This window comes from Berghia stephanieae, chromosome 11 (genome assembly GCF_034508935.2).
Source record: "Berghia stephanieae isolate SIO BIC M18660-M18661 chromosome 11, UCSD_Bste_1.3, whole genome shotgun sequence".
NCBI classification, from domain to species: Eukaryota; Metazoa; Mollusca; class Gastropoda; order Nudibranchia; family Aeolidiidae; genus Berghia; species Berghia stephanieae.
This window is the reverse complement of record NC_088370.1, coordinates 2,708,141-2,726,458: the sequence shown is the minus strand read 5'-3', so window position 1 is coordinate 2,726,458 and position 18,318 is coordinate 2,708,141. Positions and strand designations below refer to the sequence as shown.

The following is an 18,318-nucleotide window of genomic DNA, read 5'->3' as shown; positions in this document are numbered from 1 at the left end:
GGTAAGAACTATTCTCCCATTCGTTTGCATTATATGTGAGGTATAACCAGTTTTAATGTTCGTGTGAAGACTGAGTGAGTGAACAAAAAATAAATAAATCGAAGCTCCAGTCATTTGCCAATTACTTAACTTACTTGCCGGAGTTCCGTCTCCCTACAGAGGTTGAATGTCATGGAACGCCATTCTTCAAGCTCAAGGCCATTACCGAGCAGTCGATTATCGTTTTGCCAGTTGTTGCCTCCATATTTCCTATCCAGGATTTACTTGGTTTGCCCATTTGCCAATTATGCCAAAAATAATATGGTTATTTTATTAAAGCTTGTCAATCAAATATCAATATTCTGATGAGCGATTTTGCCCAAAATAGACTAGATAGAATCTTATCCAAAGGGTAACAAGCATGTATTGCTATTGGTTTTATGCTTTTGATTATGTCATACAGGAACTAGAAATTAAGGAGCAGGTACTGGTGTAAGATAAAGAACTGAACAAGTGCGTATGAAAGGTGCCAGACAAAGCAAGAAAGAAAAATACAAGGAATAAAAAACATCCCAAAAAATCAGTCGACCTTGACTGGGGATCGAACCTTCTGATTACCGGTCAGACGTGTTACCATTACATACAGGAACTGCTGAGACAGCCTGAAAACTTCTCAATTTTGCTTAAAATAAACTAGCACTAGCATCTTGTCCATAGGGTAAAAAGCAATTCTTGCTGTTGGTTCAATGCTTTTGATTATGTCACACAGGAACTGCTGAGACAGCGTGAGAAGCTTCTGATGGATAGACTCCATCGTGGATTCATCAGGTCTGAGTCCCAGTTGATTAGTGTGCTGGAGAGCAGAAAAGGAGAGGTGCAGGTGAGAGGCCATTGTTGTCATGAACATCATTGTTATAATCGTCTTTGTTTCCATTATCATTGTCTTCGTCATCATTATCATCATTATCGTTATCATCATCATCATCATCATCATCATCATCATCATCATCATCATCATCATCATCATCATTGCCATCATCATCGTCATCATCATCATCATCATCATCATCAGCATCATCATTGTTATTATAAAAAAAAACAAAGCACTGATATTACCACATATTGTTTGTTTTAAGTCACGTCTTCAAAAAAAATACATATGAACAAACAAAAGACAAAATATATGCGTTTATAACATTGTTGCATCCTATCCAAAGGATAGCAAGCAATTGTTGCTGACAATGTAACCCTGAGTAAAGCAGCATAAACTCTGGCTCTATGATTGGCCATAAGGGCTGTACCATTTTAAAGGCTTGTCTATCTGATTATAGCTGCAGATGGAATTGTTTTCACCAAGAGGGCAGTAAGTAAAAATTTTTTTTTTAAATAATGAGCATTGATATAGCACATTTCCATGGATTTACCATGTTCATGCGTCTCACAATGTTCCAGTTCATGCGTCTCACAATGTTCCACATATTTCCAAAGCAGGCCACATGGAATTGTATTTCCATTTCATACAGTACAAGTTGTCTGTCTGGCAAAATCTGTGACTACCTTTAGCCTGGTACTCATTCAAACCTGAGTTGAGTTGGATGATGTGTGTAAAGAGCCTTACTCAATGACATAACGTCGGGAATAGAATTTACCACGATTGCTGTCACCCATCCAGCAACTGACCATGCTTAACATTGCTTTACCTTTATGACAGGATGAGGCAATGGACCTCGTAACCACTGAACCCCACAGGAATAGCGATGTGACAAGGCTCAATGAGAGCCCACGTTGTGGTTCTAGATTGTTGCTGCTCTCTTGGTAAAAACTTTGACTTTGACACGTGTCAGGTTGCTGTAAAATCAAACAGCTTCTGACTTCTCTAAAGGAATAAGATGCTGGTGAAAATGCTATAGTTATAGAAATAATTTATTTGTAACTCTCGCTTGATTGTTTTTTTTTTCCCCCTAGACCTTCTATGGTGACCTCATGCACTGTGAGGGTCAATATGCAGGGAGCAAAGGTCGAAGGTGGAAGGTTGACTGGGACATGACACCTCAACCAGTGCAGGTAATAGGCTTCAACGGTCGTGACGTCACTTCTCTTGTAATCACGCATAGTAACTTAGTAACTGGTTCTAAACTATCAGAACAATGGCGGACGCCCTTATGAAATACTTCTCCAACGAACATAAAAGCGTGTCCAGAGGAGAAAAACATGATAAATCTGGTCATGTTTTGACTTTTATACATTCTGATCACATGACATGTGAAAAAGTTATAGCCAGCATGGAGAATAAAGAATACCCATTTTCTTTGTTTAGAACCAAGCAAATGGTTGCTGGACGGACGTGACATGGGACTTATGAATCTTATTGTTGACAGATAAATATGCCATAAAATCAAGCCAACCAGTCATGTCAAATCTACATGCTTCTCTTTTTTTTCCTTTTCTTTTTTTTCTTTTTTTTTTTTTTTGGCCAAATTGGATCAAGTTTAATTTTAATTTTTGTTCTTGGATAAAGACTAATAATAATTAAAAAATAATTCTTCTTTTACTTGTCTGTCACTGTCACGATGTGCCTGAATCGACGTGCCCATGATAGCAGGTCTGATAGGCGAATTCAATTATGGGTCTGATTTAACATTGTTGTAGTGGAAAATATAATTGTGTTGGTTTGAGAGTATTTCCTTTGCAAGTCCCAGGTTTGAGAGCTTTAACCAAAATGAGGGTTATTTTAGTTAATAAATATTTGAAGGACGAGTTTTCTGGCCAAATTTTGAATTTCATGTTTTTTAAATTTTTTTTTTTTTCGGATTATGGCAGTATGAAGGTTCTGAGTGTTAAAAAAACAACAACAAATAGACTTTGAGTTTTTGTATAGCGCAATATCCACTAAATGTGCTCATAACGCTTTACAAGGGGTCCCTGGCCGAGAGCAACACTTAACATGTAACGTCTGTTGGGTAAAATTACTATTTTTTTTCAGACAGAGACGGTGCTGTTTACAGACATGTACCCTTTTAAACCAAAGTACAGTGAGACAATGTGAGTGCAGTCTTTTTCCAAGGACTTTACTATGCGCTTCCCAGGGCAGGACTCGAACCCAGTACCTTCCTATCCAAAGACGAGTGTCATACCACGAGACCACATAGCTGAATGTCATTTGTTTTCTTCCTTTTTCCAAATGTCTTGACCAGATCAAGTTGAAAAGTCTTCGTGGCATCAAAGACAAGTGTCCTGCTGGGCGATACGTCCTGATGGTTTCCCTGTACAGTCGCATTGGAGGTCATCCCATGAGATGGTCAAAGTTGAAAGGTCAACAGTGGGGCAGTGCAACCTTGCCGATGTTCCACGAGGGAAATTTCCACAATGTTGAAATGAGGGTTTGTCATTGTTGTGTGTTTTAGAGTCGTGGAAAATATACTGACATATTCATCTGTGTGCCTGATGATTTTAACAATGTTTCTATTACATATATTAGTCAATAACCCCCCCCCCCCCCCCCCGACTCTCCCCTGAGAAAATAACAAACAAAAAAATAAACCCCCCAAAAAACTCATTGATTGTTTCATATTTATTCATTTCATTAATTTTAGATTATGTTATAGGGCCATAATCCTCAAATAAGCATTCATTAACACACCAACTCTTACACATAATAAACACACGCACACACCAACTCTTACACATAATAAACACATGCACACACCAACACTTACACATAATAAACACACGCACACACCAAATCTTACACATAATAAACACACGCACACACCAAATCTTACACATAATAAACACATGCACACACCAACTCTTACACATAATAAACACATGCACACACCAAATCTTACACATAATAAACACACACAGACACCAAATCTTACACATAATAAACACACGCACACACCAACTCTTACACATAATGAACACACGCACACACCAACTCTTACACATAATAAACACACACAAACACCAACTCTTACACATAATAAACACACACACACACCAACTCTTACACATAATAAACACATGCACACACCAACTCTTACACATAATAAACACACGCACACACCAACTCTTACACATAATAAACACATGCACACACCAACTCTTACACATAATAAGCACACGCACACACCAACTCTTACACATAATAAACACACGCACACATACATGCACTGGGGTCCGGATAACTCAGTTGGTTCACACGCAAAGACACCGAGATTGATCCCAGGTGAAGTGGTTATTCTTTTCAGACCTCGTTGTCCACCCAGAAGTGATTGGTTAGCTGGGTCTGTTAGATATGGTGGAAAGTACTTTGCAACAGACCAGCATCCTATCCAAAAGGTAGCATGTATTTGCTTTTGTCCGTTTCATGCTGTAGAAACAGGGATAAAATCTGGCTCCACGAGCCTAATGGCTCTGAAGGAAGAACATGCATGTATGCAATCCATGCAGTCAGTCATGCAAATAGTTATAAACGGCTAAAATGGTTTTTGTGTCATGTGAGGCAAAAGACATAATGAATGATATTGCAATATTGTTTGTCGAGTTTGCATTGGTGTATCTGTTTGTTTCATGTATTGTTCATAAGGATAAAAAAATTTTGTCAAGTACTCTGAGTATTATTGCACCTCGTGGATAATTTCTATTACCTTACCTTACCAGAGTTCCATCTCCCTACAGAGGTTGAATGTCATGGAACGCCATTCTTCACGCTCAAGGGCCATTACCGAGCAGTCGATTATCTTTTTGCCAGTTGTTGCCTCCATATTCCCTATCCAGGACTTCCTCGGTTTGCCCCGTTCCTTTCTGCCAGCTGCTTTTCTCTCTAGCACTGATTGTTGAATGGTGTTTTGTCTCTGAACGTGTCCATAATGGTTCAGTTTTCTCATTTTAAGTTCTGCCAACAATTTTCTGGACCTTTGGCCTGCATCAATAAGAACCATAATGTTTGATTTCTTTCTGGTCCATGGTACTCTCAGAATTCTGCAGTTCATCCTCATCTCAAAGGCATCAATTTGTCTTTCTATCTCCTTCGTTATGATCCATGTTTCACAGGCATACAGGAATGTGGACCATACGTATACACATAATTGCTACATTTATATATAAATAAGTGGACAAATTAATAAAAATAAATGAATTATTTATTATCAAATTATTATAATTTATAAATTGATTATAATTTACAAATAAATAAGTGAGTGAATAGACAAATTAAATGATTAAATAAATGGTGAAAAAATGCATAAATAAATAAACGAATGAATGAATAAATAAATAAATAAATAAATAAATAAATAAATAAATAAATAAATAAATAAATAAATAAATAAATAAATAAATAAAAAATAAATAAATAAATAAATAAATAAAAAATAAATAAATAAATAAATAAATAAATAAAAAATAAATAAATAAATAAATAAATAAATAAGTAAATAGAAAAATTTATAATACATTGAAGTGCGTTTTAAGTCTCCAGTATCAGTTGAAAATATAATAAAATATTTGAATAATAAATACATAAATAGATTTGTTTATGTTTCTTCATTTGTCTCCAGATAAACCAGAGCATGTTTACAGTCCTCCCACCCAAACCATCGGTGCGTCCTGGCATGGTTTTGGTATTCGAGCTCTTCTTGCTTAGAGGTTCGGTTGTCAATACAGATCACGTGGTTGGATGGGGATGCTTTCCTATCTGTGGAAGCAAGTTTGAAATCATCGAGGGCAGGTACAAATATAATATTTTAGACTCTGTGTTAGACAGTTTTGCTGGGTGGGGTTCCTGACCTCCCATAGTGGGCAGGGGGGGGGGGTACATACTGTGTCTTCTATCCCCGTATATCTGTTTTCCAACATGCTTTCTGTCTTTGTCTTGGAATGAGATTACTTGGTTTTGTCCTGGCCCTGGCCAGAGTTCTGGCTGAGAGGGAAACAGTACTCCTGGACGAATCCGAGTACTCTGTAGTTACCGATAACATGTGCTATCGTGTTGTCGAGTACCCGTATACATGCGTAATCGTATATGTAGACGTTTCTCTAATAGAACCAAAGAGGAAAAAACTAACACCCCAATCATATTATTGCTCAGTCAGCGTGAACAACTAATGACATTAATGGTGATGATAACACACTCGAGTACACCAGACGAAAATGGAGAGGTCTGTTGTAATTGTAGGATTCTCCCCTTCACTCATCGACGAATACTGAAATGGTCGTATACCATCGTATATAATAGCGGGAAAACCAACTGATGACACATGACACACGATGATGCAATCCATGCCGCTATTATTAATGGCCTAGCTGTCTCATTACCAAATAATGTCAACGGTAACAGGAACGGATATTTAGCTGGTACACGAGTATGGTTACTTCTCTTGTGTTGAACTTTTGTACAAGAGAACACCGGGTGACCTGAGAACAGCTGTAGGAAACAGTCAAATGTATAGTTAGAGTTTTGGGAGATGATATTTTTTGTTTTGTAAATCATCTCTCTGTTATACACTGTATTATTTTTTGTGTACATATGATATATGATTTGTAAACATTTTTAGTGGGATCTTGTTCTGGTGTCTGAATGAAACTTTTAGGTGATCTCAAACTATAGCGTGCTCTTAGAATCTACATCTGTTTCCTATTTGAATCAATTCTCCTTTGTCTTACCTTTTCTTGGGTGCTCTAATTGTAATTCTAGAACTTTTTACTATCCCATTTTCTTCCTTTTTACTGACTCTGATATAACCTAAATGTGTTACAAGCACAGTAAAACCCTTAAAAACAAAAACAAACAAACAAAAAAATTGGCTATTCCTCTTTTGACAGAGATCTTATTTTGTTTTTGGATATGGCATTTGAATAGACTCAGACTTGACAGGGATAAAATTTAAAAATTGAACTTTTCAAATAGCGCAATTTTCACTTGATGTTCTCAAAGTGCTTTACAAAGGGTACCAAGCCAAGAACAATATCTAACATTTACGACGGAATAGGATGTCTGTAATTACAAAGATAAAGCGGACACCGGCCAGCTACTCATTTCATACACACATGTTCAGTTCTTTATCTTACACCAGTGCCTGCTCTTAATTTCTTAATTTGATATTGACTCATTTCACAGCTGAGTGGAGTTGAGACACTGAGTAAAGAGTCTTTTTCCAAGGACTCTAAGGTGTGCTGCTGAAAATGGGACTCGACCTAGAGACCTACCAGTCTATGTGCGGTTATGTGGTCTTGTGGTAAGACACTCACTTTTGGATCGGAAGGTCCTCGGTTCGAGTCTCGTTCTACACATAGTTGATTCCTTGGAAAGGCTCTTTACTCACATTCTCCCACTGTACTCAGGTTTAAAACAGCGTTGTCTCTGTCCGAAAAAAAATTGTAATATCGCCTAAAAGGCGTCATGTCCCATCCTACATGTTAAGCAGTGATGCCAAAACTCCGGTTTCACCGGAAAAAACTCCGGTCTGGAGCAAAAAATTCCTGGCTCCGGGCACTTCCGTCAAATTCCGGTGAGGTCAATTTGTTCCAAGGATACACCCCCCCCCTTCCCAACCACCACATCATCATTATTGCCACTAGTATTACAACCATCATCACTACCACTACTACTGCAACCACCACCACATCATCATCACTACCACTACTACTACAACCACCACCACTACTTCATCATCAGTACCACAACTACTACTGCAACCACCACCACCACATCATGATTACTACCACTACCACAACTACCATCACCATTACAACTACCACCACTACATCATCATTACTACCACTACTACTACAACCACCACCACCACACCATCATCACTACAGCTACTACTACAACCACGACACCACATTATCACTACCATTCCTACTACAACACCACCACCACCACATCATCATTACCAATACTACTACAACCGCCACCACCACATCATCATTACCACTACTATTACAACCACCACCACCACCACCACATCATCACTACTACTACTACTACTACTACAACCACCACCACCACCACATCATCATCACTACCACTGCTACTACAACAAACACCACCACCACATCATCATCACTAACACTACTACTACTACAACCACCACAACCACATCGTCATCACTACCACCACTACTACTACTATACTACTTCTGCTAAATCCACTACTAATACTACTATTACTACTACTACTACTATACTACTTCTGCTAAATCCACTACTAATACTACTATTACTACTACTACTACTACTACTACTACTACTACTACTACTACTACTACTACTACTACTACTACTACTACTACTACTACTACTACTACTACTACTACTACTAACACCACTACCACATCATTATCATCACGACCACAACTACTACAACCACTATACCACCACCACATCATCATCACTACCACTGCTACAACAACCACCACCACCACCACATCATCATCACTAACACTACTACTACAACCACCACAACCACATTGTCATCACTACCCCTACTACTACTACTACTACTACTATACTATTGCTGCTAAATCCACTACTACTACTACTACTACTACTACTACTACTACTACTACTACTACTACTACTACTACTACTACTTCTACTACTACTACATCATCATCATCATCACTACCACTATAACCACCAGCACCACATCATCGTCACGACCACTACTACAACAATAAAACCACCACATCATCACTACCACTGCAACCACCACCACCACCACATCATCATTACTACTACTACTGCTACAACCACCACCACCACCACATTATCATCACTGCCACAACTACTACTACAACCACCACCACACCATCACTACCACTACTACTACAACCACCACTACCACATTATCACTACCATTTGTACTTTAACCACCATCTCCACCACATCAACATCACTACAACCACTACCACATCATTATCATCACGACCACAACTACTACAACCACTATACCACCACCACATCATCATCACTACAACTACTACTTTAACCACCACCACCACCACCATATCATCATCACTACCACTACTACTACTACTACAACCATCACTACCACTACTACTACTACTACAACAACCACTATCACATCTTCATCATCACTACCACTATTACTACAACCACTAACACCACATCATCCTCACTACCACCAGTACTACAATCTCTACCATTAGGTTTTGGCCCTTTACTTCATTTAAAATAAGGAAACTTTGGGATTGTATTTGGCAATGTGTTTATGTATCATAATATAATTCTAATCAGTTATCTATTTAGAACTATACAATATGTAAACACAATGCCAAATACCATCCCAATTCCTTTTTCTTGTGTGCGGAAATTCCTCTATCGGCATTGAAATTCCTACGAGTGGTGTCTGAAACTCCTGTGAGCCAAATTTAAAGTTGTCGTCTCTGTGTTAAGTGTTGCTGTTGACCAGGGATCCCTTGTAAAGCACTTTGAGCATATTTAGTGGATATTGCGCTATATAAAAAGCTACATTTTTTTTACCAATCCAGAGAAGAGTACTATAATTAACTGAGATAGACATAGTTTGACATGTTACTTTATTGAGCTCCTGAACTGGACTGACTAAAAATTAGAGTAGAAGTGAGAACAGGAAGTAGGCATTCTGGCGCCAGGAAGTAGATAATTATAATAATAGGAAGAAGAAGTGATTCAATACAGAAAAGGTAAAGGGAATATTCTAATATGATATATATACTTTTCTACTACATTACAAGTACCATGCCACCTGTCACAAAACATCAATTTTATTTTTCTTTTCTATTGTACTCAACACTTTTTAAATTCACAAATTTTCAGATTTTATCATGCACCAAATGAAACGTTTTGTTTGTTTTGTTATCCAGGTACGTGAGCCCCTTCCTGCGAGGCCCGATGGACCCCGACATAGACAAACATGAGAAGATAGAACAACTGATTGCCTCAGATCTCGACCACTGGATGGCCAATCTTTACTTTGAAATTATCAGACTTCCTCGGTAAGTAAAATGTAAATTAAAAAACCCCGAAAAAAACACTTGAGCTTTTATACAGCGCAATATCCACTTAATGTGGTCAAAGCGCTTTACAAGGGGTCCCTGGCCAACAGCAGCATGTGACATGTAGAACGAGACATAACGCCTGTTAGGCGATACTACAATTGTTTTCGGACAGAGACAATGCTGTTGACTTCCAGGTACTCATTTTACACCTGGGTATGGTGAGAGAATGAGAGTAAAGAGACTTTTCCAAGGACTCAACTATGCGCCGAGCGAGGATCGAACTCAGGACCTTCCGATCCGAAAGCGAGTGTCATACAATTATACCACATAGCCGCACAAATGGTGCTGCTCAAAGCTCCAAGAAATATATAACAATGTGAAATTGAATGTAAGCTTCAATTTAATATACGAAAAAAGATAAATTGGACGTTTCAGATTTCCCCTTTATCAACAAAACAAGATGAATGAAACACTATAGACGAATGAGATAATGTGGTAGTGGCTTTTTAAAGATGAATAAACAAAAACATGAGTGTTTTTTGTTGATAAAGGGGAAACCTGAAACATCCATTTTATCTGTTTTCGTATATTAAATTGAAGCTTACTTTCAAGTCCTATCTGAAGGATAGCAAGCAATTGCTATTTTCTAATTAACCCTATAGAAACTGGGATAATCTCTGGCTCCAAGAGATTTATGCTATGAAGGATCACCTTTTTTCTACCTAATATTTGCTCGATTGAAAAGTTTATCCAGTGTTGAATGAAGACTGGGTAGATTCCCTACATCGTGGGGCAGCGTGGCTCAGTGCTACGGTCTTTGCTTCCTACCCGAAAGGTACTGAATTCAATCACCCGCCACTGCGTTGTGTGGCCTTGAGCAAGTCACCTCGCCCTAGCTCACTTTGCGGCGCTGCTCTGTGGCTGACACCTGGGTTATTCTAGTCTTCCCTTGGAATAGACCCTAAAGACAAATTTCCCCTTGGGGATGAATAAAGTGAATTTTATTTTTATTTTTATTTTTTATTTATTTTGAGCTACTCGACTTCCAATGTTTGCCATAGCAGATATGATTATTGTAGTTTTTGAATAAAGACTGTCTGGGTGGGATTCCTGACTTCCTACAGTGGCCAGGGATACACTTACTGTCTTCTATCGCCCTATATATGTTTTCCATCTTGCTTTCTGTCTTTGTCTTGGAATGAGATTACTTGGTTATGTCCTGGTTCTGGCCGGATACCCTGGCTGGGAGGGAAACAGTTAAATGTATAGTTAGAGTTTTAGGAGATTATATTTTTTGTCTTGTAAATCATCTCTTTGTTATGTATTGTATTATTTTTTGTTTTACATATATAATATATGATGTGTAAACATTTGAGTGTATTCCTCTTATTGGGGACCTGTGCTTGTGTCTGAATGAGACATTTCGGTGATCTCAAACTAAGTACTTTGATGGTGTGCTCTTGGAATCTACATACGTTTTCTATTTGAACCAATTCCCCTTTGTCTTACCTTTTCTTGGGTGCTTTAATTGTAATTCTAGAACTTTTTACTATCCCATTTTATTCCATTTTACTGGCGCTGATATAACCTAAATGTGTTGCAAGCGCCGTAAAACCCTTAAAAACAAAACAAAACATCCAATGTTGTACAAAGGTTGGCCAGTTGTTCTATCATTTTGGTTCACTGGATCTGCTACGTTTGCCATAAAATATATTATTTTTGTTGTTGTTGTTATTGAATTATTCTTTATATTTATCGTTTTTGTTAGAATATTACATGAAACGTTCCACAACATGCAGAAAAGGACAAATATTTGAGTAGGTAATTTTCAAAACGTACTAACTCCAATTTTCGTCATTCAATGAAAACTGCATTTTTTTTTCATTTATTTATTGACATAAAGAGGAAAATACTTGTCTTGTGTGCCTCATTGAACAATACCCCGAGTATTTTGGAACTCTCAATTTTTTCTGGTGATTCTATATAGTCCAAAAGATAGCTTGAGATTGTTAACTCATTTTCTATCTGGATGTGACTTAGGACGTTTTGAAAGTCACCTACTCATTTGTTTGTTGATTTATTTCAGGTACTTTGCTGGCCAGAAGGAATACGAAGTCGAGTTACAATTCAGTTCTGGAATAACCGGCCACCCTGATAGAGTGAGGACTGGATGGGAGGAAAATAGAGATGGGGAAGACCCGTTAGCTGGCTCCAGTGGTGATGTCAGCTCTGCTGATGGGTTGACTCCGAATGTAGGGTGAGTAGTTCTGGATTAATGGACAAGATCCATCTGCTTGGTGACGTCAGCTCTGCTGATGGATTGACTCCAAACGTAGGGTGTGTAGTTCTGGATTGATGGACAAGATCCATCTGCTTGGTGACGTCAGCTCTGCTGATGGATTGACTCCAAACGTAGGGTGTGTAGTTCTGGATTAATGGACAAGATCCATCTGCTGATGGATTGACTCCGAATGTAGGTCAGATCTGCTGATGGATTGCCTCCGAATGTAGGTCAGTTCTGCTGATGGATTGACTCCGAATGTAGGTCAGCTCTGCTGATGGATTGACTCCGAATGTAGGGTGAGTAGTTCTGGATTGATGGACAATGGGACAGCTTGGCTCAGCGGTACGGTCCTTGCTTTGTACCCGAAAGGTACAGAGTTCGACTACCCGTCTCGCTGAGTGGCCTTGAGCAAGTCACCTAGCCTTAACTCCCTTTGCGGCACTGCACTGCGGCTGACGCTTGGGTTATTCCCGTCTTCCCTTGGAATAGACTGTAAAGACAAATTTCCCCTATGGGATGAATAAAGGGAATTACTATTTATTTATTTTTTAAAAGATCTATCTGCTTGGTGACTTTGGCTTTGCTGATGAATTCACTCCAAATATAGGGTAAATTGACTCCAAACGTAGGGTGAGTAGTTCTGGATTGATGGACAAGATCCATCTACTTGGTCCAGAGGGGAAGTTAGTTTTGCTGATGAATTCACTCCAAATATAGGGTAAGCAGCTAGTACTATTACAAAAAAATTCGAAATTTTTATGTCGAAATGGCGCCAATCCCCAAAAATTATGCATTTTTGGCAAGTCATCATTTTTTTTCTGATATCAAAATCTTATTGTTATAATTAATTGATCATTGAGAGGGGAGTACGTGGGAAGGAAAGTTTTAGCGGGAAAGAGAAAAAAGGGACGTCCAAAGACTAGATGGTTGGATATGGTAAAGGACGATATGTTAGAACTGGGCCTGGAGGAAGATGATGCGCTGAACCGAGATGTGGCATTCATTTTGGCAACCCTGCAAAATACGAATTATTTTTTGATTTTTTGTAATAAATTTTTTTTCTTTCTTAATTGCCTCCTGATGCCAGAATGTCAATGTTGAGTGTTGCTGGGACAAGTAGCAACACACCACGGAACATGTCAAAGGTCAGACTGACCTCTCCTTCCAAGGTAGGTGTGTTTGTTGTCATATTCATTGAACGAAAGTGGATATGTAAAAAAAAAGATGAAAAAAATATATAACAAGGCACATTTTGATAATAATAATAATAATAATGATGATGATGATAATAATAATAATAATAGTAATAATAATAATTAATAATAATAATAATAATAATAATAATAATAATAATAATAATAATAATAATAATAATAATAATAATAATAATAGATATGGTATAGAGCATTTTCAAAATTATATAATGCACAATGTACTTTTTACATTGGTTGAAAAAAAATTAATAATAATAATAAAAATGAAAATAATAATAATAAAATAAATTCATCTCTAGTGCCACAACACACAACCCCCCTCCCCAACACACAGCCCCCCCCCTCCCCAACACACAACCCCCCCTACCCCCAACACACAACCCCCCCTCTCCCCAACACACACACACACGCTGACCCACAGACATACTTTCGCTGAGCTATGAATTTTTGGCTCCCAATTCCTTAGCTTTTGGTTCAAGAAATGTTGACGAGACAGAGTTTATCGTAATTTATGAATTTTTGGCCAAATGAGAAAAAAGGTGTCTTATGATAATATCTCCCATTACAATCTGACAGCGATGGGACTAAAAAAAAGCCAAACAAACAAAGAAAAAAAAACCTGTTTGAATACTAGATTTATTTCAATTACAAATTTTTAGATGAAAACTTTGTCGTTCTCTTTATTTCAAACCCAAGAATGATGAGAAGAAGAAGACCATGCCGACGACAGTTCAGTCCAGGGTGTTCCAGAAGGACTACAAGAGGATGAAACTGCCGGACAGTGACGAGGAGGAGAGCGAAGACGATAATCTGGATGAAGTCTCCGAGGAGAAGATGGTCCGACTGGAGCAAGATTCACTGAGGAAGGAACGAGAACTGAAACCCGTCCGTGGAATGGAGGGCCTATACTACAAGGTAAGTCATGTGACAAAAGGGGTAGTTATAAGATCGAGCTGCTGCTTCTTCGTCTTCTTCTTCTTCTTCTTCTTCTTCTTCTTCTTCTTCTTCTTCTTCTTCTTCTTCTTCTTCTTCTTCTTCTTCTTCTTCTTCTTCTTCTTCTTCTTCTTCTTCTTCTTCTCTTCTTCTCTTCTTCTTCTTCTTTTCTTCTTCTTCTTCTTCTTCTTCTTCTTCTTCTTCTTCTTCTTCTTCTTCTTCTTCTTCTTCTTCTTCTTCTTCTTCTTCTTTCTTCTTCTTCTTCTTCTTCTTCTTCTTCTTCTTCTTCTTCTTCTTCTTCTTCTTCTTCTTCTTCTTCTTCTTCTTCTTCTTCTTCTTCTTCTTTTCTTTCTTCTTCTTCTTCTTCTTCTTCTTCTTCTTCTTCTTCTTCTTCTTCTTCTTCTTCTTCTTCTTCTTCTTCTTCTTCTTCTTCTTCTTCTTCTTCTTCTTCTTCTTCTTCTTCTTCTTCTTCTTCTTCTTCTTCTTCTCTTCTTCTTCTTCTTCTTCTTCCTTTTTCAGACTCCAAGTTTTGAAGATTCCACAGACCACAGTATTTGTCTTTCATTTGAGATGTGAGACTATTCCACTGTCTGAATGTCGATGGTGTGAACACAGACCACAGTATTTGTCTTTCATTTGAGATGTGAGACTATTCCACTGTCTGAATGTCGATGGTGTGAACACAGACCACAGTATTTGTCTTTCATTTGAGATGTGAGACTATTCCACTGTCTGAATGTCGATGGTGTGAACACAGACCACAGTATTTGTCTTTCATTTGAGATGTGAGACTATTCCACTGTCTGAATGTCGATGGTGTGAACACAGACCACTAGGTCCTGTGATATCTATGGGTATGAACGAGTACAAGTGGACATCCACTCTTGAGTGGGGGAACCAGAAACTTGGATGACTTCCTCTTATTTGGTTGAATATCACCGAGGGGTAATTTAACTTGATCGTTTAGGCCTTTGTAGAATATTTGTTACTTTGTCACGCTTTCTTCTCTGTTGTAGTGGTTCGAGATTTATATCAGTTTCATGTTTTTTTATCTTTGTTGTTTTGATTTATAAATTTCACTGCTCTGTTTTGTATTTATTGTTCGATTTCTTGGATTTCTGATTTGTGGTGAGGGTCCCAGACAGAGATACTATATGCGGCTAGGTGGTCTAGTGATATGACACTCGCTTTCGGATCGGAAGGTCCTGGGTTCGAGCCTTGCACTCGGCGCATAGCTGAGTCCTTGGAAAAGGCTCTTTACTCACTTTCTCTCATCGTACTTAGGTGTAAAATGAGTACCTGGCCGTTAACAGCGTTGTCTTTGTCCGAAAAAATTGTAATATTGCCTAACAGGCGGCATGTCCTGTCCTACATGTTAAATGTTGCTGTTGACCAGGGACCCCTTGTAAAGCGCTTTGAGCACATTTAGTGGATATTGTGCTATATAAAGCTCAATTAAAAAAAAATTATTCTAGTGTAGGTTTAACAATGGCTTTGTAGCACTTTAACTTTATTTCCCTCCTGTTGTTGTATAAGTTTCTTCTGAAGAAGCCTAAGTTAGAGTTTGCTTTTTTGCATATGTTTTTAGATAGGATATGCTCTCTAATTAGAACCAAAACAATAAAGGAAAGACAATTAAAATTCCTTGGTTATAGTTATATATATATATATATATATATATATATATATATATATATATATATATATATATATATATATATACAGAAAGGGGCAATATTGAGAAAGATGTCTTGAGTTGTTATATGGTCTTATGGTATGACATTTGCTTTTGGATCAGAAGGTACTGGGTTTTAGTCCCGCTCTGAGCAGCGCATAGTTGATTCCTTGGAAAAGGCTATTTATTTACATTTTTTCACTGTAATCAGGTGTAAAATGAGTACCTGGCCGTTGACAGCGTTATCTCTGTAGGAAAAAAAATTGTAATATTGCCTAACAGGCGTCATGTCTCGTTCTACTAACGTTCCGTATTACTGTTGGTCAGGGATCCTCTGTAAAGTGCTTTGAACATGTCTAGTGGATATTGCGCTATATAAAAGCTCAAAATTTTTTTGTTAGGGATAATAGAATGGAAAAAGAAGCAGACAATTATCTACATCTAAATCTATAGGGAATGAGATTAGCGGAAGAGTAGCGTCCCTTGATCGGATGTCACCGGCGGAAAAGTTATTAGAGAGAGAACGTCATGTTGGTTGTGCGCATGCGTCTCTCGTCCTCGCTTCCAGTGAAAGTGGCTTGAGACACTTCAAAACCAAATTGACGTTCTCTCTGTAAGGTGACATCCAATAGAGGGAATGAGATTAGCGGAAGAGTAGCGTCCCTTGATTGGACGTCACCTTACAGAGAGAACGTCAACATGGTTTTGCGCATGCGTCTCTCACGTCCTCGCTTTTGGTGAAGTGTCTCATGCTGCTTTCACCAGAAGCAAGGACGAGAGACGCATGCACAAAACCAACATGACCTTCTCTCTAGAATAACTTCTCCACCGGTGACGTCCAATCAAGGGACGCTACTCTTCCGCTAGTCTCATTCCCTATGCAAGTGTCATAAACTGTGTTGCAATTGTATTGGTGCTTAAAAAATAATCTATAATTATAATCTGTGCCTGAAAGTAATCTTTTAAAAACATTCATCACAAAAACACATCGATTTTAATCAATTTTGACATGTGGACAAAGTTGGTTTTCATTAATTCCTCTGTATTAATACTAGAATTAAACCAAAGATTGATAGAGCCTTTCTTACACTATTTTTTTCCAGCGTTTTCACACCAGCCCTGCTGATGCCTACTTAGCATTAAAATTGAGCTTTTATATAGCGCAATATCCACTAAATGTGCTCAAATCGCTTTACAAAGTGTCCTTGGCCAACAGCAACATTTAACATTTAGGACGGGACATGATGTCTGTTAGGCGATGTTGCAATTTTTTTCGGACAAAGACAACACTGTTAACGGCCAGGTACTCAATTTACACCTGAGGACAGTGAAAGAATGTGAGTAAAGAGCCTTCTCCAAGGACTCAACTATGTGCTGAGCAGGGCTCGAACCCAGAACCTTCTGATCCAAAAGCGAGTGTCATATCACCACATAGCTATACAAACACATGTTCATGATTATTCCTTTCTTACACTATTTCTTTTCAGCGTTATCACACCAGCCCTGCAGACGCCTACTTCAAACACATGTTCACAATGATTCCCAAGACTGATCTGATTGCGCCAAAGAAGAAGGAGAGAAAACTGACCAGGCTTGAAGAATTGGAGAAGCACACGTTCAGTGTCCAGTGAGTATTTAGGACATTAATGTTGACCTCTTGTCTCAAAATGGTGTTATGTATTTCAGGACTGTTTGAATGATGAATATTGAACTTTTAGCCGGAAATATAAGACGTGCCAAGAATTTCTGTTTTATTAAGAAAATCAATGAAAAAACCCAAACATATTTAACCAAAAACAAAATAACAAACAAAGCAAAAAAAAAACAAAAAAAAACCAAAAAAAAAAACACCATCCCCCAAACAAATAATAAATGATAAAAAAAACAAAACAAACAAATATCCCAAGGCCAAAATGTCATATTTCTGATCATTTGAAACTTAAATTAAATGTGCTTTTCGTCATTAGGTTTGCTTTACATAGTACCAGATTGAACTAATGGGTTACAAAAATGCAACTTTTTAGACAATAGCTAAATATTAAAATAAATAAAAGTGACTCTGGTTCCTCTAAGAGCAGACCTGCCAACTTGAAAGCTAAAAATTTCCTAATTTGTAGGATTTAAAAAAATGTACTTTCTATTACTAACGAAAGAGTGAAAATGGAGAGGCTTCGTATGGGAACAAAACAGACAATGGACGTTTTGGGTACAAACCCTTCGTCA

General features: G+C 37.9%; 1 protein-coding gene across 2 annotated transcripts in view; it reads left to right on the top strand.

Annotated features, from left to right (window-relative positions):
• LOC144956266 (uncharacterized) overlaps positions 1 to 18,318 on the top strand; it is a 42,085-nt gene that overhangs the window by 9,157 nt on the left and 14,610 nt on the right. For both annotated transcript variants that reach the window (XM_078886727.1, XM_078886728.1), the window contains exons 6-14: positions 749 to 859; positions 1,945 to 2,043; positions 3,174 to 3,359; positions 5,544 to 5,713; positions 9,855 to 9,986; positions 12,076 to 12,246; positions 13,361 to 13,442; positions 14,184 to 14,402; positions 17,583 to 17,722. In XM_078886727.1, the coding sequence (XP_078742853.1) occupies positions 749 to 859; positions 1,945 to 2,043; positions 3,174 to 3,359; positions 5,544 to 5,713; positions 9,855 to 9,986; positions 12,076 to 12,246; positions 13,361 to 13,442; positions 14,184 to 14,402; positions 17,583 to 17,722 (1,310 nt within the window). The remainder of the gene's footprint in view (positions 1 to 748; positions 860 to 1,944; positions 2,044 to 3,173; positions 3,360 to 5,543; positions 5,714 to 9,854; positions 9,987 to 12,075; positions 12,247 to 13,360; positions 13,443 to 14,183; positions 14,403 to 17,582; positions 17,723 to 18,318) is intronic.